At 41.5% G+C, this 25,482-nt stretch overlaps 1 protein-coding gene across 1 annotated transcript in view; it reads left to right on the forward strand.

Moving 5' to 3' along the window:
• Positions 1-24,276, forward strand: part of ches1 (checkpoint suppressor 1) — an 83,166-nt gene extending 58,890 nt beyond the window's left edge. The window contains exons 4-6 of the mRNA XM_007566135.2: positions 6,326-6,384; positions 16,398-16,506; positions 18,852-24,276. Coding sequence (XP_007566197.1) covers positions 6,326-6,384; positions 16,398-16,506; positions 18,852-19,407 — 724 coding nt within the window. The 3' untranslated portion in view covers positions 19,408-24,276. The remainder of the gene's footprint in view (positions 1-6,325; positions 6,385-16,397; positions 16,507-18,851) is intronic.
• Positions 24,277-25,482: the final 1,206 nt, after the last annotated feature.

Below are 25,482 nucleotides of genomic sequence, written 5' to 3' on the forward strand. Positions count from 1 at the left end.
CCCTAAATCTCGTCAGCGACAATAGGCGAGAGCGGTCCATGAGGCGTCTATCCTTATATTATGTCTATGGTTGGACCTACCACAGCTTAAATCTCTCAGTTCTTCTAGTGTCACTCTTGTGCATTAGTTTCTCAGTAGTGACACCTACTGTTTAGGAAGAGTTCTAACAGTAACTATTAGTAAGCTGCAGTACCTTGCAAAATATTCATACTTGAACTTTTTCACTTTTTTTTTCTTTTTTTTTTTTTTTTTTACAAATTACAACCACAAATGTCAATGTATTTTATTGGGGTCTTAGGGAACCAAAGCTGCCAAAAGTTTTGAAGAGGAGATAAAATTATACATGGCTTACCAAATCATTTTTGCTTTTGTGTTTGACCCTCTTGACTTGGATGTGCCAAAATAAAACTCAGGAGTTAGTTAAATAGCAAACGGGTGGAGGTTCCAGGCGTACAGACATTAGGTATAAATACATAAACTTTAGAAGAAATGCAGGATTTTTCATAGCATTTTCTCCAAATCGCAACATCCCATAGAAGAAAGTGTGTCCACTCACTTTATTGCAAAAATGTTGCATCTTTCTTTGCTTAAAACCTAAAAATAGTAATAAAATGATGGTTCCAAACACATTTCCTATAGTAGATGTTCATCATAAATAAAGATCATGTAACACTTGAGGCCCTAAACAAGTTTTATTTAACTGGCTCTTTTTCTATTACAAAGCTTACAGACTGCAATCCACCAGAGCAGTGACCCTAAGCTTTCACCCCAATATACACAGGAATGATTTGGATCAAAGCAAATCTATGCACTAGAGTAGCCTGTCAGAGTTCAAACCTAAATCCAATGAAGAGCAGGGGTCCAGATGCTTTTGTATGCTCTATTCTGGCCTTTTAAGTTGTTTTATGTTAAATATTAGCTTCAAAACTTGCCTTTAGTTTGGAAACTGTAAGTTGACACGTTCAGCTGCGGTCTTAAGACGTTGGCCGTACTCTGCCTAAGAAGTCAAGCTTGATCAATAGGAAATGATATCTCTCTCGCAAGAGCACTCACGCTGAAGAATAGCATGTATGAAGCTAAATGACCGTGAATGGTTGCGCTGCATGTCTATTACGTTAAGGTCAAGGACCGTCTCTGGCAGTTTGACGCAGCAACTGATAGAGACGGATCATAAAAGGGTGACGGTGGTGAAAGTTAAACCTGGACCGCCTCTTCTTCCTTTTTGCTTCTTTGTCCTCTGTTTCCTGTATGGACCGTACTACTGAGTCCTGCCACCCCCTGTACAACCCCACCCACTTGTGCCTGGAGGAGCAGCTGGATGTTTTCAGTCCAGCTTTGTGCGTTCAATGCAACCATCATCAGATGGGTGTGAGTGGACGCAGAGAGAGAGAGAGAGAGAGAGGCAGTAAGAGACGGAGCATGCTGGGTAGGAGGTCAGCCCTATGGTGCATTCCTTCACACCCCATCAGCATCTGGATGAGAGGAAGAGGGGAGGGGGAAGGATGGATGGAAGGAGCGCGTCTCTAAGGGGAGGGGATGGTGAAGGAGCTCTCCTCTCTCTCCTCCTCTCTCCTTTTTTTTCCTTCCTTCCTCCTCCAGCATCCCTTCGAGGAATAAAAGCCGGACAAAGACGATGTGGCGGTAGTCAGAAGGCTGGTGGGGTGGGGGGGTTTGAAGATGGCGGGGGTTAGGTTAAGTCGGCCGCCGTCGCGCTGCCGAGTCGTTTGCTGGGAGGAAGAGAGAGAGAGGGAAGAATGAGATGGGTGCGGGGTGGGGGTGGCAGGGAAAACAGACAGGCTGTTAGCGCAGGAAAAATATGTTATCGCCGTGGCAACGCAATGTGGCAACTCTCCATGGCAACAGCAGGTGGCTCAGGGCTAAAATTTGCGTTCCTTGCTGTTGCTTTGCCTGTGTGTGAGTGTGTGTGTGTGAACGTGGCTTTGTATTTGATACATAGTAAGGACCATTTTTCTAACAAATACGTCTTAGCGGGGACCGACTGCTCCTTGTGGGTCCCAAACACGAGGCCCCATAAGAAGTACTGCATGTACAGGTAACGGTTAGAGTTTGGGTTAGGCTGTAGAAATGAATGGAAGTCAGGGAAAAGTCCCTGGAAAGATGGAAAGACATACTATTTGTGTGCGTGTGTGTACACGCCTGCACGTGTGCCTCTTTCAGCTGCTTAGCCCAACATAAAACACAACTCGCATCACAAAGACAACTCGGCAGATGAGCGGAAACAAGTGCTGGTTTTGGACTTTCCAGCTCCTCCAGGTGTTTTCTCTCCTCTGTGTGTGTATGTGTGTTTGCATACAGTATAATAAACCTCTGTCCACATTGTCGCTGACTGTGTTAGGGAGGACAGCCTCTCCTGACTGCAGATTTGGGGGGGAAGCAGTCAAACGTGCAGTCTGACAGAGAGCTAAAGACTACTCAACCTGGAAAAGCTCTTCCACTCGCCCCCCTCCTCCTCCGTCCGTATCCCTCCATCTTTCTGTCTGAATTATGGCCTCACCAGCAGAACTGCGCCCATTGTCTTCTCGCGTGTCTGTGCTCGTGAGTGAAGATATCTCCGTCTATGTGAGAAATGCTGTCATTACCTCCCTCATTAGTGGTGCAATGATCACCTAAAGTGAGTCCCCAGCTTTGTGTGTGTGTGTTTATGCGAGTGTGTGCGCTGGTTGCTTTTTTTTTTTTTTTTTTTAGTGTGTGCGCTGGGTGCTTTTTTTTTGTACTGTTTCAATGGCTTCTTGAGGGTTTAAACTTGGATTTAGGTTTTGGGGGATTTGATTGACTGTNACCTAAAGTGAGTCCCCAGCTTTGTGTGTGTGTGTGTGTGTGTGTGTGTGTGTGTGTGTGTGTGCGTGTGTGTGTGTGTAGTGTGTGCGCTGGGTGCTTTTTTTTTGTACTGTTTCAATGGCTTCTTGAGGGTTTAAACTTGGATTTAGGTTTTGGGGGATTTGATTGACTGTTGGCATGGGATTGTTTGAAATACAGCTGCACAAACCATACATTTTCTGGCTGATTTCTTATCCCTGGTTCCGGTTCTGTTAGCCATGCTAAAACTGTCTCTACAAGTTTTTCCTGGAAAATATAGCTCCTTACCACAATATGAGACTACGTTCACACAGCAGGCGAATTTGACCCAAATCTGACATTTTTTTGCCCAAATGCAACCTATATCCGACTTTTTCACGGTAATCTGAAAGGCCCAATTTGGATCTTGGCTCACCTTAAAACAAATCTCATTTGAGCCACTTCCATGTGTTGAACTAAATCTGGTAAATCATTTTCAAAGCGTCTGCAGTCTGAATGGTCATGTTGCCTTTAATCCGACATTTACATCATCGGCATAAGACATAATTCTGCACCAAAAGAGGCCAGACGCAAGAAATTTACCTGTAAACAATGGCTGAAAAATTTTAATCATAAAATTATGAATGAAATTTGTTCCACTGATGCGCATCACATCACAATCCCACCATTCTTGGCTCTGACTGTGCATCCAAACAGACTTCACTACAAAAATTGCAGTCAATGCTCCACAAAACGCCGTTGCTACTCGTTTTGTTTTCTTTTTGTTAGTTCCCTTTGTGTTTGTTATGATCTTATGACAATATCGGCTCTAATTGCTAGATAAACTTTAAAATCAATCCATAAATGGCTTCATGCATTATTACCTACGTAAACAAGTTCGGTAACACTTTATTTGAAGGGGTGTGCATAAGACTGACATGACACTGTCATAAACATGACATAACACCTGTCATGATCATGAAGAAGTCTTTATGAATGTTTATGACAGTTGTCATGAAGTGTCATTAGGTAAATAATGACACTTTTAATGCAAAGTTGCCCTAAAAGTTGCATTAAAAGTCCATTAAAAGTGCCAACTTTGCATGCATAAATAATGCCAATTTAATGCAAAGTTGGCATTTTTAATGGACTTTCAGTGCAACTTTTAGAGCAACTTTGCATTAAAAGTGTCATTATTTACCGAATGACCCTTCATGACAACTGTCATAAACATTCATAAAGACTTCTTCATGATCATGACAGGTGTTATGTCATGTTTATGACAGTGTCATGTCAGTCTTATGCACACCCCTTCAAATAAAGTGTTCCCACAAGTTCTTATGTTATTCTCGCGCTTGCAGGTCATTTTGTGGTCGTAAACTGTTCACACAGAAGTCCGATTGCATTCACATTTCATTATTAGAATAACAGACTATTCAAAAAATAATAATCTGATTTCAGCAAAAATAAAAAATAAAAAATCAGAATCAAGACCTGCTTTGTGAACGTAGCCTGAGAAAGGCTGCCGATATTTCTGAATGTTTTCTGCTAAAAATATTGCTTTCTCTTTCGCAACCTGAAGGAATGCCTCCTGATGTTAGGAGAACTTGAGTTTGCAATGCGATTGTTGAATACAGCAATGACCATATTGATTATAGTTAACCAACATTTCTGTTTGTGAGCAAAAACGGCAGAGAAGATATGTCAAAGTGCTTACATACATTATTAGAAAGCAACATTCTTGCTAGTCTTTGGAATATTGCAACAATTATTAATACTGCTGCTAAAATAATGTAAGATTTTTTTATGGTTATAATAACGATGTGTATGGCATTTAAATGTTGTGGCTTGATACCTGGACTAAAGCAAAAATATGAATTATACACCTGATAAATTTAAAAATTTTCAGGTGGTTCTTTCGTAGAAGTCAAGAAGTCGTTTTATTTTTTTAATATTTATTTTTATTTATAGAGCCTGTTTCATTTGCAGCGTGGGCAACACAAAGATGTATCTATATGATAAAAATGAGAACAAATGAAAAAAAAAGTATGTTAAAAGAGAACAAATAGTGGGCCAAACAGGAATATTAAGTTATGTTGGTTTGAAGGATTTCAGGAAGTTTTGTTGATGATGATGTAGCGACAGTGGCGCAGTTGGTAGAGCTGTTGCCTTGCAGCAAGAAGGTTCTGGGTTCAATTCCCGGCCCTGGTCTTTCTGCATGGAGTTTGCATGTTCTCCCTGTGCATGCGTGGGTTTTCTCCAGGTACTCCGGTTACCTCTCACAGTCCAAAAGCATGGCTGTCAGGTTAATTGGTTTCTCTAAAAAATTGTCCTTAGGTGTGAGTGTGTGTGTGCATGGTTGTGTGTCTCTGTGTTGCCCTGCGACAGACTGGTGATCTGTCCAGGGTGTACCCCCCCTCTCGCCCGGAACGTTAGCTGGAGATAGGCACCAGCACCCCTCCCGATCCCAATAAGGGAGGGGTTTTATTATATCAAATTGACTTTTTTTTTTTACCTTTATATCATGTGATAATGTTATTCCTTCATCATAGACACACCTGGAGTGTTGCTTTGATTGTCATGGATCATTTAATCCATTAAATCATTTAATCTCCCCTAGCAACCATATGGGGGTGACAAAAGCCTCCAACAGAGCAAAGAGCTGGAGCTTCTTAAAGAGACAGAGGCCTACTTTCAAGGCATCAAATTGTGCAGTCAAATTTCTTTTAAGTGATGTTTGATATATACAATATAATGTTTTTATAACAACTGAAAGTAACATAGTTACTTGATTTGTGCCATGAAATGGCAACATGTGCCTGGAAAATACATAATACTGCCCTTTTAACAAATGGCGTTTTAGAAAAGCACTACCACAATAAAGTGACCGATGATGCAGGTTTAGTATCAACGCAATGGTTATCCTGTCAATGAGACAGGTGACTGGATTGGCAGCAACAGTTTAGGGAAGGGTAATTCTGCTTTCCTCTTTGCTCCAAACAGCCTGAAGACACTCTGACCTCTTATTGTAGATTGAAAGGATCTTAATCTGTTTGTATGATTTTGATGTAAATCCTTATAACCCTGGCTTACCTCAATGCCAACAGATAACAGATTAGTTTTTCCACGCTCGCTTCAAAATGCGTCACCCCGGACGCACATCATCCGTCTTAACCATGCCGTTAAATGCACACGCGCCGCCGAGGGCCGGCTGCGTGCGAACGTACCGGCGGCAGGCGGTTGGAAGAGATTGGGGTGGGGGGGCTGTCATGAGAAATTACCCCCGTGGACTGCAGCGTGGAGGCTGTAATTCTCCGAGGTAATCACAGGGAATAATGGCAACAGTGGGACACCCGGTATTCTAATCACTATAATCAGAAGCATTGGCTTATGGACTCAAATTCCTGCCTCGCGACGAAGCCGGCCGGGCTCGTCTGGCTGCTGCCGCGAGATCAAATGATTGACCAGTTCTCTCTCTCTCTCTCTCTCTGTCTCTCTCTCTTCCTCTTTCCTTCTCCTTCCTCTCCAGTCCTCCATTGTGGTCGGGGAGCCCCCTCTTCAGAAAGAACGGAGGAGTTCTTCTACAAGGTACGGTCTCACCTCCACAAGTCCCGTTCTTGTTTGTGTGTGTGTGTGATCTCTCTCTCTCTCTCTCTCTGTCTCTTTATCTTTCTCTCGCTCTCTTTCTTTTGTCTTTTTCACTCCCTCGCCCTCTTTCTCCCTTCTTCCCCACTCCACCTTCCACGGATGTGCCAACTCCAATCATCTCAGTTCCAAATCCCTTCTTTTTTAGAGGTGCACCTTGAGAATACCAAGCTCTGAGATCTGACTCTTGGCCTCCAGCCAGAGGAGGAATGCTTTTTTTTCCCTGTCTACAGAAACATATTTCAGAGTTGTTGTTTTTTTATTAAAAAAAAAAGAATGAGACAATAAGAAAGGAAGAAACCGGAGACCCCCTTTTCCACCGCCCTCTCCCCTCATTTAGCGTAACATATGTCCACTCTCACTTCCTTTTCCCTGTATTTTCCATTATTCCTTTCCTCCTCCGCCTCCTCCTGCGGTGGCTGGACGGCAGTTAAAATGGACATTCAATCCCAATCAGGGAGCACTCCGGGAGCTCGCCGGGCCGCCGAGCCCTAAATGGAGAGGGAAATGGATACATTAGGCGTCTGAGGCGAGCCCTCCATCGCCGCTAATAATGGAGTAGTAATGGTCAAGGAGCCGGAGTCGGAGAGAAGAGAAGAGGGGGGGGGACGCGCCTGAGAACCTGGACTCCCTCTAGTCTGAGTGATGACTCAACGCGGATGGACGGACAGAAAGGGAGGCAAGCGAGGGTTGACTCGGAGTGCAGGAAAGGACAGGAAATGTCTTTTTTTTCCTTTTTTTTTTAAAGGAAAGAGTGCAGGAATGGTCAGGTGTGATGTTCAGAGGCAGCAGGGAAAAAGGAAGTTGTGACAGACAGCCAGAGGCAACAACAAGCAGAGGGTAGGAGGAAGGTGGTGGTGGGAGGGGGTGAGGAAGGGCGGTTAGTGGCCTCACTTATTACTTCCATCTCCCATTCCCAGAGCTTTCAGAGCTGCTCTGCTCTGAGCTGATCTGGCCTGAAGTCTGTCTGTCCCTGTCACCAAGACAGCAGCAGTAAGAACACAGCGACAGTCTCTGGGAGATGAGGCCCCATTCTGACAGATTACCTCCCTTCCCCCCCCAAGTTACCAAATCACAGGGTCAAAAGAATAAAACACACATTAAAAGGGCAGAATTATGTAAAGGTCATGTTTTTGGACCTTAACATCATGTTATAATATTATTCCCTCATCAAAAGCATACCTGGAGTGTTGCTGTGATTCTTTCATGCATGTTTGAGAAATCCTTTAATCTCCCATAGCAACTATATTCAGCTGTGCAAAACGCCTGGGTGAACCTAGCTCCGCCTTCGAGGTCGCAGCTCCTCCTCCAAGCTACAGTTTCCAAGCTGTCAAGGCTGACTCCCTCACTGAGCTCCTTCAGACTAACCACCAGCAATTAGCAAACTTAACTGTGCATCTGCTGAGCTCATTTTAAGAGCTTCTTCTCAGTTGATTAAAAAAAATAAAAATAAAAACTTTTTTAAAGGGTTAATATAGCAGCCATGTAGTGACAACTTCCTGAAGGTGGAGTTTCAGAAAGAGCAGGAGTTTCTTAAAGAGACAGAGGCCTGATTTGAAGGAGATAAATTACAAAGTTAAATTTCTTTGATGTTATATTTGATATAAACAGCATATTTCTAATGGTAACATAGTTTTGTAATTGCACTAAAAAATGGCACTATGTCAATGGAAAACATATAATACCGTCTCTTTAAATAGAAAGTAAGTGACATACAAAAGATTAAAATGTCAAAACTGTTCTGTAACAGCAATATAAACTCTCTAGAAGTTAATAGTTTAAAAAAATACACAAAAAAGTGAGTTTTCTGAAATAATCTACTAATAATTTCCTGATACCAGAAGTGTAAAGTTTGTTTTTTGCAGCTGATTTTCTCTGTAGTAAGTTAATAAACACATAGAGCATGATCAAATTTTTTTTTAGTCCGGCAACATTTTTACTTTTTTTTTTTTTTTTTTACCCATTATTTAATTTTATTCACCTTCAAAATCAATGTGCTTTTCATTTAAATTCAGCAGAGTATTAAATTAAACTCTTTATAATATGAAGCTGATCCTTTCACTTTCACCTTGAGCAGCTCAGGTAATATATTTCCTTATGGTAATTAAGAATACTGATATGTCATATTAAAACCTACAGTCCCTTGCTAAAGTATTAATACCCATTCAACTTTATTCATACTTTCTCACATTACCACGACAAATGTGTGTTTTACTTGGATTTTATATGACAGGCCAGTTCAAAGAGCCTCAAAAGGTATATAGTGTAGGCAAAAGTTTGTTTTCATGCAAAAATCTGCAGTGTGACTTGTATTTGCCTGAAGTCACCCCTTTACTCTGACTCCCTTAATTACAATGTCAATGCAGTTTACAAAATATGTAATGATTTTAAGTTTGGATTTACAGCTATAGATGACAGACTCGGAGTGATTACACAATTTCAAATAAAGCAGAAATATATAAATGGTCCAGTAAATAAATCAATATACTTAAAATGAACCAAGTAATTTAAAAAAGGAGAGTATATGGCATGTTTTATAATTTAGTAGACATTCATTTTTATTGTTTCAGGTTAGTTATAACAACTCAGTCATAATTTAAATTGACTGAGGTCAATTTAAATTGACCTCAGTCAACTTCTATTCTTCTAAAAATAGAAGAATTTTTAAAATTCTTCTATTTATTTGTATATAGTTCTATTTTTTATTATTTAACTTTTTATATTGTTTTTTTCCCCGTCCACTCTACTTTATGTCCTTGCTGTCTCCTATTTTTATTTTACCTATAAATTTCTGCCTCATTATGCAAATGAGGAGAGGCGGAGTCTTAAGGCTTCACCTTCTTCCTATTGGTTGGTTAGCGTTACACTGCATAGACCAAATCTACCTGCTATCTATCTTTGTTGTGGCTACCGGCCACAAAGGGACTCGCAGTTTTATCTCCTTAGAGATTAGTTATCCAAACGGTGTAAACAGTGATCTCAACTCACTATGTTTCTTAATAAGTTTCATTTCTCTGCTGATCATTATCAAACTCTTGGGGTGTTCTGTAACTTTGGTGTTTGGCGCCTCCTTCTGGATGGGAGTGCTATTGTTGCTGTCATTGCTTTCACCGAAACGAAGCAACGCATCCTTAAAATTCCTGAATTTGGGTATCTTAAACTAAGACCATAATGTATTTAATTAATCAAAAAAACATAATAATTTGGTTTTAAATGTGTAATTTCCAGGTCTTAAATCTGCCTTTACAGCACTATTTAATCTTGAATATTCACTGTATTTTTTCTTTCTTGCCGGACTTTTCTATCAGGCAAAACATATTCATTGTTTGCCTGATTCATTGTTTGTGTGACAGTAGAGGCAAACGCTTACTAGCTGCTAACATACTCTTGTTAGCAATCTAGCTTTTTTGCGTCTTTCCTGGGTAAGTCCAAAGTTATTGCCAGTTGTCTAGACGATGTTTGTACATTTCTGTGGTGATATAGGTCTTGAATTCAATACATGTTAGCAAACACCTGGTGGAACTGCATCTGCTGAGCTCATTATATGAGCTACTTCTCCCAAAGTTAACATAGTTACTTGATTGTGCTATAAAATGCCACCATAAGCCTTGATGATATATAATGCTGCCCCTTTAAAAAGTCTTAAATTTGAATGGGTGAAACCTACAGAAACCTTGTTAGTAGCAACTCGGATATTTCCTAGGAGTCCTATTTCCAACGTTGATCAAAACAAAACTGGTTTTACCTGAGCATCTCCTTTGGTTAACTTTAGGCTTGTTTCTGACAGAAAAGAAGAGACTTGTTTACAAAGCTGTATTATATTACCGTAATCAAGCGCTACTTTCCTTTTGTCTCCCCTCTACAAGTTCCAGCACATGTCAGTCAGCCAAGCTCTTAAACTCTCCGTCCGAGTGTCAGATAGACAAGCCGGTTAGTCGTCCAGTTAAACTGCCAGCAACTTCATCCCACCAGCAATCCAGGCTGTCACTCAGCCAGTCAGTCAGACAGCATTAGCATGCATCCTGCCCTCAGACTCTACTCTCGGTTTAACACACAGCAGCCAGGCGGACAAACGGACAGGGAGGGGAGTGGAGGGGGAGTGCCTCTTTTGACTGAGCGAGAGACCGCCTTCAAACGGTTGCAATCTCAAGGTCTGCCGGGAGTGACCTGTGAACCCGTGGAGCTGTGAGAGCGAGATCTGAGCGAGCGCTCCTCTGCCGGACGAGGCGAGACTTCGCAGCCCGGAGGGCCATGTGGAACTCATTTAGGAGGAGACAGGAGGGGGAGGCAGGGAGAAGACGCAGGAAGCAGACAGAAGAGAGGGCAGCTGACCATGCTTAAGGGGAAGGGGGAAAAAAAGCAGACATTCTTTCTAGGAAAATGCCTCAGATGCAAACAGTGTGTTCTCTTACCATCAAAAGGAATTTTTTACAGTTGAACGGCTTGAGGCTTTTAAGAGCGAACCGCTCAGTGTCGGTGCGGTTTTGTCGCCTCATCTCCGCAGCATATGTCCCAGGCTTTTCACCTGCAGAGACGGCATACATGCTCAGTAGGAGATATGAGTCACCAGTGTACACAGAATGGCAGCCAGATCAATACAGAGGGTGGTTGGCTGGGGGCTATTGAGGGGGGGAAATATCAACAAGAGGGTGGAATTAGATGGACAAACAGGGTTTATGAGCAAGTGCAAATACGAAAATAGAGAGAGGACGAGGGGGAAGAGTTGCCCACGCTTGGACTTGGCAGCCACGTGTTTGTGGGTGTGTGTTTGTGTCCATGCGCCGTCTGGAAGTCTTTTAGAAAATAAAGTATGGAAGTGTAGTGGTGTTTCCCCCTCAGGCCGATTCATTAAGTATCCATCCGTCCATTAATCCATCCATCTGTTAGGCTGTGTGTTCATCATCTTCCAATCTATCTGTCCTTCCATCCATATCTCTGTTCATTCGCCAACTACCCATCCATCGATGTATCTATAGGTCAATGCATTGGCCGATAGGTACATAGGCCAATGCCAATGACTTCTAGATGGATGGGTTTTCATCCATCTAGAAGTCCATCCATTAGATATCTACCCATTCATCCATCTCTAAGTCTATTCACTAGCTGTCCATCCATCAATCTATTCATCCATCAACCTATCCATCCATCCATCCATCCATCCATCCATCCATCCATCCATCCATCTTATAGTCTATCCAATAGTCATCCATCCATCTAGAAGACCAGCCATAATCCATCCATCTAGAAGTCTGTCCTCCATCCATTCATCCATTAGTTATATTTATATCCATCCCTCCATCTGGTTTTGAATACAGCTCAGAGGTAAATTCATAAATTCTTAGTGAGTTTTTGTATTTCTCTCAGATTTAGAGGCACAGAGGACTCTGGCTCTGTGTGTCTGGAACAGCACGAGGTTTCTCTGCATATTGAAGCGAAACAGTCCTCGGGTTGGTTCGCCGTCGCTGTGTCAAACACAGCCTGGTATTTCCTCTCGCCCCCCTGCTTCTTTCTATCACTTTCCCTTCTGATGCCTGATCCTCCACTCTGTGGCATGTTGCTATGGTAACGCAAAGCCCGATTGGAGCGAACGGGTGGGGAAGGAGGGGACGTTTGCACGTCAACCCGGGAAGACCTAATGCGCTGCCCACACACTAACACACACACACACACACTCATATTACATCTTTCTATTTTCACAAGGACTTTGCATTGACTTCCATTAATTTTTTATTCATTTCTACAGCCTAACCCTTAACCTAACAATTACCAGTACATGCTTAACCCTAAACCTTACCTAAACTCAACTCACACTTTAGTCCTAAACCTAATTAAAAAAGCACATCTTCTTATGTGATCTGATTTTTGTGCTCTATAAGGAGTATTTGATCCTCACAATGCAGTATTGGTTAGAAAAATGGACCTTACAAGGTGAGAAAAACTAAAACACACACAGACACACACACACACACACACACACAGAAAACCATGCAGCAAGTGATCAAGATTACAAAAGAGACTCTGTGCAGGGACTTACTTATAAGGTTATGGAGAGCAGCGCTGGCGATATCAGGGGCACGGCCATGCTAACAGCAGTCAATGAGATTACTGTGGACACAGTGGGCCGGGGGAGAGGCTGAAAAACACACTTCCAACGACAAAAGCACCAGCAACTCCCATCATATTTCATCTGGTTGTGCGACTCGCGTGAGCTACAACACGAGCCAAATACACCAAGCTGTTTTCTGGGGGGGCCTCGCCGTGACAACTTGTATGTTTTAATGAGCTTGCGGCTCCTGAGGCGAATTAAATTTCTCCTCATGACATCAATCATAAATTTAGCATTTGGGCTCAGATTTAACATTGGGGTGGTGGCGGTGGTGGTGGGGGGATACAGGCTTCAGCTGCAGCGTGTTTGTGCTGCAGTACATGTTCGCTGGCATTTGCACCTCAACAAATGCGTCTGTGGCAGACAAAAGGCAAACAGCGGGTCATCATTTGCAAAACACGAGCTGACCCCAGAGATGACAGCTGTTTTAGTGAACTGGGACGGCTTGTGGTGAGCAGTCTGCGTTGAATAATAAGAGCTTTGGGCTCAGATCTTTTCTTCTTCTTCTGACCTTCGGGAAGCTTCTCGGTTCGGTCCTTTCGCAGAAGCGGGACGGCGGCCTTTAGACGGCATGGCCTTGGTGGAGAATCCAGAAATTGCTCAGTTTTATGTGCAGCTTGTTAATGTTTCTCTCAGTTCTGACTTTAGTTTTATATTTAGACACATTTAGCTAACAGGCATTGAGTATTCAAGCTTTAAATATGGTCTTTTTTTTTCTTGTCAGTCTCACAACACACAATAGGGTTACAGTAAAGCCTGGCTTTAGAGGTGTAAAATAAATGCTTGGATTATTTTACTTTTATGTGAATGTGCAGGTCTTAAACTCCATGTTTCTAGAGCACAATTTGAAAATAATCTGGTGTTTGTTCTAAAGCACTTACTTTGAGAACTATTCACAAAATGCCTCAGTATGGGGAGCATATAAACCAGGAAGAGTTGGGCAGTATCTATTAAGCTTTCTTCAAATAAAGCAGTGTGTGGCATGAGAGTTGTTAAAAGTTATATTCTTATGGAAACCTTGAGTAAAATACCAAACTTTTTACAGTTTATATGGTATCTAAACTTTTTTTCTAAAAGTTTAAATACTTTTAGAAAGTTCTCTTTATGACATCAGTCATAAATTTAGTATTTTGGATTTCTAAACTTTTTCTAAAGTGTAAATACTTTTGCCTGTTATTTAAGGCAAAAGCAACAATATTCCTTTGCATTATTTTTATTAAATAAAATGACACTATTTTGTCTTCCTTTAAAAAACAAAGGAGGAGAAATTTGTTGTTGTTTTTTTTAGCCAGCTGGGTTGCAGTGCACAATTGGGAGAGAGGTGAGTGTTGTGCTAAGAATTATATGCCGATTTTTTTTTTCTCTCATTTTTCATTTCCAACAATCTGTCAAGCACAGCAACCCAGAAGCTCCAGGGAAACGGTGCAGAAATCCGCAGCATAGTAGTCCTCAGATCTTGCCTGTATGAAAAGTGGATATTATAGTCAAAAGAAGTCCAAATTGACTTCTTCTGAACATCGTGGTAGGGGTTGTATTTCTTCACCAAGAACATGGAATCTCATCAAAGTTGACCTGTTGCCAAGGCAATTGACTTTCAATCAATCTTTGTAATGTTCTTGTCGCATGGCATGAATTATTTCAACTATTCAATGTCCTTTGGGCGGACTTCTCATTGAGATACAATTTTCTTTGAAAATGTCTGAGTCCACATCCTCACACCTGAAACAAGTTGCACTTATTCAGTCAGCTTAGACGAGTCAGAATCTTGTTCCAAGAGTCTTAATGGATGAAACTGGTGTAGTAATTGAACCCCAGTTCCACTGGGAGCCATCTACAATCCTTCTAACTCTTGCTGCTCCTTACTTTGACATTTACCATAATCTAAGGACATAATTAGCGCAAACGCCTGTATCTCCAAATTGTTGCCAGTAGATCACCTTTGAGTTAAGTACCGCCGATGGAGGGAAAAGGAAATGATGTCGTTTAGCCCGGCTTAAGCAGGTCATTAATAGGCAGGTTGTTCGGTGCACTGCAAAAATTAACAAATACAAATTGGACTGACCACGTGTTAAAAATTAAATAAACATCTTGTACATGTTTCTGTCTTTAAATTACCCTTTTACTGTTTTAAATTTGCACATTCTTTTACGCTGAGCATGTTGTCTTTAATGTCTATGTAGCGTTATTTTTCTTATTATAAAATTTGTCCTTGCTATACAGTCTCTTACGCTTCTTATTTTTGTATTTTTTTGTTTGGGTGAATAATTATTTTTGAAACTTATAGCACCAATATTCAAATGCCCCATCTTCTTGATTTTTTTTTTTGTTTTACTTTATTTTTCATTTTTGTGTCTCTGACATCATTGGAAAGCTTAGAACTCACATTTTTATAATCTGCAAATAACTCAAAACCAGTAACCAGTGCATGCTTATACCTGCTTCAACTTGCTTCCATGACACCTGAATTTTTCCACCTTTACACAATAACTTTCATACAGTGTGTCCACATATCTTTAAAAATTCTTAAATTAATTTTTTAAAAAGGTAATTTGGGCTTAGATGTGCTAATCAAAGGTCTTAAATTTTGTAATTGTAGGACTATTGAATCTTGTAAGTAGCTTTTTTTGGCGGGACTTTATACCTTTTTGCAGGACTAATATAACTTTGCTAACCAGCAAACTAGCTAGCTAGCAAAGGTGTATTAGAGGTAAAAGGCAAGCAAAGGTTACCAATTGGTAACCAGGCTGTCGCTAACTTTCTTTTAATATACCTTTGCTATCGATCAATCAATCAATCAAATTTTATTTGTATAGCACATTTCAGCAGCAGGGAATTTCAAGGTGCTTTACATAATTAAAGAAAAAAATGAAATAAAATAAAAAGTATACCTTTTCTAGCTAGCTAACTAGAAAAGGTATACTACCTTTACTAACTATATGCTATCTATATACCTCGTTGGCAAAGGTATATTAGAGGTATAAGACTAACTAAATTATAAAAGCTAGCTAGCTGTCACTGGTGAGTGAAAATGTATCACTAATTGGCTGGAAGACATTTGTTTTTACCACTGGCTCACTTCTGTCACCTGCCCATATGAAGATTCTCTAATCATCCTGCATATTTAGAGTTCTTTTGGTCGCATATTTCATTCAGTCTGTCTTAAAATTTCTTAAAAATTGAATTTTTAACAACTATCCTGTTATAAACTGTCATTGAATAAGCTTTCAGCAAAAATGCTGGGACCACATTTATTTACTGAGCATCAGCTGCTTTTTATAGTTTATTTTTGGAAAGCGGGTAACTCTAAGGAGGTTTTGCAATGGGTCTAGCTACTTGAAAAATCAGCTTACGGTGTGGGTTATCGTGGACATTGTCTTTTTTTATGCTGGTTTCTTACTCATGACATTTATTGAGTGGAGATGTCGACCTGCAGGTTCGTTTGTAGGGTAAATACTGCCCAAATTCTCATCTCATGAGCAAAACAGGAGTACTTCAGGTCCAGTTTGAAGTGCCGCCACCGCCGATTTCCCCCACACGGTGTCAGACGGGCTGCATTTAGCCGAGCCCGGCGGTCGTTGCTAATCGAATGAATCAAAGCGGCCCTAACTCATTTATGACGCTTTCCCGCTCAATTTAAGCTCGCCTTGCTCATCAATATCGCCCCATCGGCCTCCTCGGACGGCCGCTGAATTCTCATCGAAGCCCGATCAAATATATTCGAGACGGTTCCTCTATTTTTATCCCTCCCTCTTTCATAAACTGATTTAAGGGCTACAGGTTGCAGGAAGGATCTGTATCGATGTCCTTTTCTTTTTTATCTTAAGTGTTTATAAATGCTTCTCTCTTCCAGTTCCCCGTGGCGTGATCCAGAACGGCGCTCGCGTCAGGAGCCAGGCCCTCTTCCCCGTCATCAGACCCCTGCCAGTAAGCCCCGTGGGGAGCAGAACCTCGGCTATAAGGTGGGTAAACTTTGCCCTCAGACATATAATTAATGGGATTCCCCTGCGCAAACGGATCCACCTACACCCGCAAAAGAAGAAAAAAATAGAAAAATTTCCACTCGTAGTTTACATAATTACATCTTTATTGTCTCCAAAAGTCAGGCTTTCACACGCTCCCCCTGTTGCTCTGAACATTTCATCCAGGTGTGTTTATGTAATGCGCTCCTTTCCTCAAAAACACACACAAACAGGTTTATTAGAGGGAAAGGCTTTTTGATCCGGAGAACATATGCGGCATGCACGGACACGCACATCCATCACCAGAGCATAAGAGTATAATGGTCGGCGCGGCGTAATGAATTAAACATAGCCAAGGGCTCACTGGAGGTATGCAGTGAATATTTGATCACTGCGAGGGGCGCGTGTTTTGCTTATAAGATATTAATATGCTAACTCTCTCATTCTGAAGGAGAGGATGTCTGCGGGACGAGGCACTCTCCTGAAGCTGCTACTGATTTATGGCTTTGCAGGATACCCCCACCTCACCTCCCTCCACCTCCTTTAGTGCTGTACACAACACAATTCTCTCACTATTACAGCAAAATATGTTCAATAGTATGACGCTCAGGGCCTGAAAATTATGAGCATCCTTTGAACTTTTCATATATTGATAAGTTTGTGATAGATCAATACAAATCAATTCTTAATTGTGACATGTTTAAAGGTGCAGTATAATGTAAAATTTACTCTTCTTTTTTTAGCTTCTCATCATGTTATCATGTTATTCCCTCATTAAAAACACACCTGGAGTGCTGCTTTGATTCTTTCATGCATGCTTGAGATACCCTTGAATCTCCCGTGGCAACCATTCAGTTGTGTAAAACACACTCAGCTCCTTCAGACTAGCCAGCAGCAATTAGCAAACACCTGGTAGAACCACACATCTGCTGAGCTCATTATTGGAGCTCATCTCAGAGAAATTCTGGTAGAAATGTTAAAGGGTTATTAGAGGAGCCATGTTGTGATGACTTCCAGAAAGCAGCGTTCCAAAAAGAGCAGAAGTTTCTTAATGAGACAAAGGCCCAATTTTCCAGTTGTTAAATCATGTAATCAAATTTCTTTTAAGTCATGCGTCAGCATTTTTTTAACAACTGGAGGTAACATTTACTTGCTTGTGCTACAAAATGACATCAGGAAAACGCATCATACTGTCCCTTTAAATAACTAAAATCAGGTCTCCATTTGCATTCAGCCTCCTTCACTTTGATAACTCTAAGGCGGTTTTCACACTTGATAGTTTGGTAGACTCGGCTCAACTACAGACCAATATTGCAGCATTCAGCTGTTATGGTTCTCTTTCACACTGCCCCGTGTCAAACAATCCAAACCCTTTGAAAAAACCTGTGGTGGCGCTGCACCAAGAACCACTGAGGGAAACTATATGAGAACCTCAGAAGAAGACATGAGTGCAACTTCCTTCTTTGCGAAGATTTAGTGGTTGTCGGGTTTCTCTTTTGTCATTGGTTAACAAACCATGAGCCATTTCTCTCACTAGTGCAAGACTAGACATTTGTTTTGGTTGTATTTACCCAGAATGCTTTGCGCTCCTCCCAAGTTACCATTGATATATTGACTGGTTCTTTGATTGAAGCTTCTTGGTTTGCAGTCGTGTCATTGATTAAAGGTCTGCTTCTCTCCTCCTGAATGCATTGGGTTTTATTTGTCAAAGTAAAGGGCAGTTTGCTACAAATGTATTGTCCAAATTGCTGTATCCTTCTTCTTACACTTCACACAAAAAATACTTTGTGATCTATCAAAAACTAAAAATTCCCCTGAAATGCATAAAGGTTTATAGTTGTATCATGAGAAAATGGGAAAGTGTTGAACAGGGTTTGAATGCTATTACCTTCAGTGTTAAATTGACGTGTTCTGATGCTGTACCTTTGTGCTGAGCAGGTTCCCCAGGTTTAAAGCCGCTCAGAAGGCTCAGTGTCATCTGAAATATGCATGGGTGACAGTCTGATGACTGCCGACCTTAAAAGGGAAAGGCTGACTTTGTATTTTATTTTCAGGGATACAAGGTTTTTATCGGACTTGAGAGATCTTCACCTCAGGCCTAGAGTAGTGAAAGATTACCTCCTACCTCTCTTCTACATCCCAGCAGTTTCAGTAGAACATGGCTACACACTATCAGAATGTGGATGTAGTGATGGACTCAGACCTGAACATCCATAATCACTTAAAGATAATTACAAAGTCAGCCTTCTATCAGCTGTTCCTGACATGTGCTATACATCTTGATGAACTTGATTTTGACTTCCTGACCAAAGATGTAACATTATCCTCTCCTGTTCCGTGTCCAGATCATCCCTGGGAGATTACCTTAGCCGGGGAAAGGACAGCCCGTCCTGCTACTCCCCCATCCCCTGCGGCGAGGACCTTCAGGACGACCACACCTACAGCACCGCCAAGTCCCCCAGCAGCCTGTCCCCCTCCGAGATCACCAACCCTTCCTCCGCGCTGGAAGATGACGACATTATTGCCGTGGAGATCCAGTCGGATGTCAAGCCGGAGCCCCGGGAGATCCCGCTGGACTCTCACATAGCCACAGCCGCCGCCGCTGCCGCCTACATTTCCCAGCAGCCCCCGCGCGGACAAAGACGCAGCTCGGCAGCCGGAGCCGGGACTCTGCCGGGCAGCAGCCTGCCCTGGACCAAAAGCCGAGCGAGGGGCATTAGCGACACGCTGCCGCTGAAGAAGCGGCGTGCACCGGAGAAGCCGCCGGAGAGCGACGACGAGGAGATGAAGGAGGCGGCGGGGTCGCTGCTCCACCTGGCCGGCGTCAGAGCCTGCCTCAACAACATCACAAACCGCGCCGCCAAGGGCCAGAAGGAGCAGAAAGAGACCCTAAGAAACTAAAAAAAAAAAAAAAACATACGCATTCAGACACCTCCAACCACGCACACCCAACACACACCACTCACACACACACGTACAAATAGGTCAACAGGTAACGTTACTACAGCATTAGTCTCGACAGACACTCGTCATCTCCCTCTATCTATCTGCAGGGCATTAGGTGAATCCTACTTATTTGTGGCAATATCAAAAATCAATGTTTTCCTACATGTTCAGCAACACTAACATCAGTGGGTATCTCTCATGTGTCTATGTTGGGTTTTTTTGTTGTTGTTTTAAAAAGGGGATGAAAGCCATAAAAAAAAGCATGTTTTGTCACTAACTCGGGGCGAGCAGAGGAAGTACGCCGCGCAGCGAGCGGAGGATGGCTGTTTGTCCTTTCCTGGTTTCGGTTCTTTTATTTTTTCTTTTGTTTTGTTTTTTTTTTTCCCACATTGAATCTGTAGCAATCTCTCAGCGATGCCAGCAAACGCGGCGGAGACCCACCTCTTCTGGAGGGGCGGGGGCATCGCTCTCCTACACCCACGAGCACAAACGTGAGACTGTGCCAAAGATACGCGACCAGGTTGCTTCATGTAGCCGATGCGACAGCCGACGGAGAAGAACGAAAAAAAAAAACGGAGAAGGCATCGTAGTAAAGAGCTAAAGAGAGGAGTGACCTCAAGTGTCAAAGTAAAACCCAATGTGATGTATATTCAATGCACTTAAAATTATTTTATGCCACTTACATGGAGAAAAAAAAAACATGGTTTATTTCGAGAGCACTCATAGTATTTAAGAATATCTTATCTTAAAATAAAAATATAGAAAAAAAAACGGTCATGTTTATCACAATAGAGACAGATAGCAAGCCGGGTCTGAGGCAATATCTCCTTCATTTTGTTGTTCTTGTTGCATCACGTAGACGTCGTCCCTGAAACCCGCTCAGTACCTCCGTTCAGAGATCATAGCTATACCCAGTAGCTGCCACAACTTCCTGTCCAGCCAACAACGCCAACTTTCCACGTCCGACCCGCTGGGCTCGGGCCTCTCCTGTCCGTCGTGTCCCCGTCTCTAAACCCTCTCACTCTACCTTCATAAAGATATAAGCAATTTGTCCCACGTGGGCAACTCTGTACAAAGGTTAGAAAATATTTTATTTTTTTTTCCCTTTTTCTTAATTGAAGCAATTTGACCTGCAGGACTTTCTCAGTTATATTGCATGGGTGCTTGTAAATAAGATGAGAAGCAAAATCTTTTTTATTCAAAGATTCATGTAAGATAAACGATGTATTTAGCATGAAGCATGACTTATTTTCATATAAACCTTGATCCTAGAGGAAAGGAAAAAAAAAACGATTTTTTTTTTCCGCCAATTCTTATACCTGTGATTATTATGGAGTTTTCTGTTTTGTTTTATCAGGGGTTTTTTTTATTATTTTTATTTTTTTGGAGTGGGCATGTCTTCAGGCAGGAACGTAGATCAGAGACCTCCACCCCCGTTGAGGGGCGGGTGGTGAAACCTCTAGGCTTTGGCTTTCAGGGCCAGCAGAAGCGTTTCTTTTGAGGGGTGGCGGGATGAGGGGGTGTAGGGTGGGCTTCCCTCTACTTCTGCCTACATGTTGGTCTTGTTTCTTTTCAGCGTTTTAGTTTTTGATTTTTCGGAGTGGGTTTTTCAATGACACGTCTTTAAGTAGGAACAATTAGAAAACCCCCTTTGCACCCCCTTCCCCAAGGGGTGCCACCTCTGAGCTCTGGGTTCAATCACCTCTTTTTGGGGAGGGTGGGCTTCTGTCTTCCTCTACCTGACTCTTTCTTTTTTTGTTTGTTTTGTTTGTGGGGTTTTTTTGTAGATTTTTCTTGTAGGTGTTCAGTGTTATCCCCACATCCCCCTGGCCCCCGGTGTGTCACTACAGATCTCGTCTGTGGAGTGTGTGAGCCAGTGTGTCCGAGAACACACACACCCTTTAACGTTGTGCCTGCCTCCCTGCCTGCCGTCAGTCGCTCTATTTACACAACAGAGCGCCACCTATATTTATTTATAACAGTATTGTTTTGTTTTGTTTTGTTTTTTTGTTGGGGGGGGATTTTTTTTTTCTCTTTTCCAGCGTGTAGATGTACATGTGTCCTTACTTTCCATTGACATTGTTCAGTGTAAATGTATGAATCAGTTGGGCATGGAAAACGCTGTAGGTGTCCTGATTAAATCTCATATTTTCCCTCCCTTCGAAACGAAAAAAATGGCTACCTTGTAGGAGACGAAGAGGAAGAAATGTTGCTTTCTAAGTTAAATACAGTATATTAAATTCTTTAATTTAAGGAGAGGTTTGGTGCCATTGTAGAGGACAAAACACGGTAGGAAACTTTAAAGGGCATATATTATTATTATTTTTATTTTCTTAACGTTTTTCTTACCAAAATCAAGAAATGTGTAAAGATTCTGCAAAGTGACGACGCAGCCAAACTTTCCCGAAGAGCGACGCCAAACACAGGCATCAGTGCGAAATACAAAGGCACCAAAGAGGAGGGTAGTGATTGCAAAGTGTCCAGCTTGAGGTCATTACGTGAAAAATTGTATTATTAATATAAGGCCTAAGTTTCAAATGTCCGCCTGGATATTTTTGCTTATTTTAATTGTACGCAGTTCTTTAAATGCCCTGCGAGTAAATATATTTGCCCATTTATCCGTAACAACTGGAACTTTCAGTACCTAGCGAGTTATTTTTGCAATTTACTGTCTATTTAAAGAGAGCCCCTCAGATTAATTTCACTCCCTGCTACGGGGGGATGAAATTACCATAGTAACCCGATATTGGCCGGAAAGCGCAACGTCTCCCCTTTCAGAAACCGTTGGAATTTTTCAGATAGTGTGACAGTCCTGCAATTTTGGATGGATCGTAGGCGCTACATTTGGCCTGGAAGGGTTAACCATCCAACGAGGAGGAATTCGGGAGAAATGTTGTCCGAGAGCTTTATGTTAGCAAGTCATGCACACATTCAGTACCTGTTTTTGTTATGGTTCAATTTCACAACAGTGGCGTAGCTGTACAAATTGGGATTCCGAGGACGACTTTTGTCGCAACATTCAAATTCTCTAAAGTCCTTTTTGCACTGCGTGGGCCGACCCGGATTCACACCTGGGTTTGACATCCCGGCCAGTCCAGTTTAAAGTCAGCCTAACCAGAGAGGTCTGAAGTTTGTCTCTTAAAACAGCATGCTGATTCACACTAAAACAGAACTTTAAGGTAATAAATCCTCATACGACCGGGCTGCAGTTACAGTTAATTTCTCTTCTTCATTTGGCTCAGACACAGAGAAACAGCTGAAGCTATTTAGCATTTTGTACTGACATATAAAAGAAAAGTAAGTGTTGTACAAGGCAGCATTTTCTTATCTGACACACTTTATGTTCACAAACAACAAGCTACTATTGACTGCATAAACTGTATTTTATCCATTTTTCTCAATTTTGGGGTTGTTCCTTCCCTTAGGTCAAAAAATGTGTTTCCAACATAGAAACTCTTTCAGCTGTGTTTGTCTCCAACATGCACACGAGCTCGACATGTCCCGGTTAACGAGGCCTATCAGACACTATATATGGCGCCTATCAGACACTATATATGGCGCTTCCTGTTTTTAGATAATCGTTGACTTTTATTTTACTGTCAAAAAAGTGAATTGGATTTATTTGTTAAAAAAACAACGGAAAGGCCAGTTAAGATGAACTTACCCTGCACACTTTCAACATTTTGTATTTTTAAACAGTCTTTGTTTTGTTTTGTTTTTATTAGAAATGATGTAAAACATTAAAGAAGAGCACGTCAAAGTGCTAATTTACTGTCAGCTGGAGTTGTTTAGAGTAGCAGAGACAGAAGAGGTGTGTGTGTGTGTGTGTGTTTTTTTGTTTTTTTTAAGCTGACTAGACACTGAGCGATTATGAGCAGGTCGAGCCGGAAAAACAAATGCATGTCCCATTCACCGGTATGCTCCTTTTGCCACCTGTAGCATGCATCGCTGACTTTCCATTCCGCGCATACAGAAAAAAAGGCTAAGAGGAGACGCAGTCAGAGCGTCTGGCTGTGTGCCATCCGTCTCGTTTCTGTCTGAGCGTTCCCGCGGCCCTGGGTCGATGATCAGTCGGCTGCGTTTGACGTAACAACTCCTCCCCTCCCCCTGCACACACACACTTGCATTGACGAGTTAAAAAAAAAGTTGGTTTAACAGATGCTTGTTTGTTTTTTTTAGTGCGACTCCCCTTGTAGTTTGCCGTAAAGATGAAATCTGGCTTTTAGCATCCTGGAAAAACCTCAAATTAATTTCGTTCCACTGCCTGAAAAAGCGGTCAAGACGAGTGATTTTAATTTTTCACACCTGCCAAACAGAACCCATTCATAAAGAAATGAACGGTTTTTGCCAACTTTTTGGGTTTTTGATAGTTTTTAATCCCTGTTATTTATTATTTTTATCATTATTTTTCTCGTTCAAAATTCCTTAGAATACTGCCATTGTTTCTGCAGAGCTGAATCTTGGAAAGCCATAGGTTCGTGATGTCAAAAGTCGAAGCTGTCAATGATCTGCGAGATGTGATTCGGAGTGCACCCGGGTGTTGGTTCCTATTTTTATTTTATTTTTATTGTTTTGGTTTGTTCTTATCTCAGTAAGTGTTCGGTTCTCTCCTTATTGTGCAATCATGTTGCCAAAGAATGATTTCAAGACCTACTTCATCACTACATGTAAATATCAACGTTGTCCAATGCCGTGGCAAAAAAAAATATAAATGTCGTTTTTCTTTTCTTTGTTGTTTTGTTTTCCATTTTCTGAGAAACTACGATGATGTTTATGTGATGTATTGTCTTCCAGTTGGTTGCAATAATAAAAAAAAATACAAGTTGCAGAGAAGCTCGGCTGTTTATTTCTCATTGGACGGTGATTTATTATCATTGGACGAGTATTTCCTCTAGTTTTGGATGCTGTGCAGTTTTGGATGCTCTTACTTTTGTGCTTTCAGACAGTTGTAATGTGTAACCGTGGCAACAAGGCGGCACAGCAGAAGGGTCCTCAAGTCAGAGGCGTCTTCAAATTTGTTGCAAGACTGACTGCTACCTGCTCACTGGATCATATGAGTTACAACATTTGATTTTCTTTTGAGATAAACTATTTCTGAACTGAACTAAATAAAAGTAAAAAATCAGAAAGTTTGCAGTGGCGCATAAAAGTATTAAAGCCTTTGATTTTTTTTTTCCACATTTTCCCATATTGCAACCACAAACTTTATCTTTATTAACGTAACAAACCTAAACAAAGAAGTCTGTGACTGTGAAGTGGTGGTAAGATCATGGATGTTTAAAAAAAAAAAAAAAAAAAGAATTTCAAAAAGGCTAGAAATTAAAAAAAAAATAAAAAAAAAAAAAAAAAAAGAATTTCACAAAAGATGAAAAAACTCTGATTCTGAAAAGTGTGGCTTGCATTTGCACATCTACAAAACGAATCTTTTGGCCGCCCTCCTTTTTAAGATAAGTTCAAGTTTTGTCAGACTGAGTGCAGAGTGTCTGGGAACGCCAGTTTTCAAGTTCCGAGAGATTTTCCTTGCCAAAGAAAAGCAAACACAAACAGCATGATGCTGCCACCATCGTGTTTCACCAGCTGAAAGTTGTCAGGGTAGCGGCAGCTTTCTACCACACATACTGTTCTGCATCTTGTTTTTTTTTACTTTTTCTATCAGTTCTTAACGTGTTTGCTGTGTCTCCTACGTAGCATGTGACCAACTGAAACCAAAACTTCCAATCTGAACTGCACAGATAAGTCGTCAAGTCAGCAGGTTCTCCCACTTGAGCTGCACTACACCCTCAGTGGGTATAAATAAATTTAAACTTAACATTTTGGGCAAAACCTTTATGCGGAATAGTTTTTGAAAGATCAAAGCCTCTTTTAGCGGATAATAAAAAATAAAAAAAAATTTAAAGGCACGTGGAGCCTTTGTTTACAGAGCGAGCCGAGGTCCCGGCAGCTGGACCCACCGGTGGGTCCGTCGGGTTCTAGGGGATAAGTAACTGAAATAAATAACTACAATTAATAACTTAAATGAATTGCATCTCA

The sequence above is a fragment of the Poecilia formosa genome, unplaced genomic scaffold (assembly GCF_000485575.1).
Source record: "Poecilia formosa unplaced genomic scaffold, Poecilia_formosa-5.1.2 Scaffold187, whole genome shotgun sequence".
Lineage (NCBI taxonomy): Eukaryota > Metazoa > Chordata > Actinopteri > Cyprinodontiformes > Poeciliidae > Poecilia > Poecilia formosa.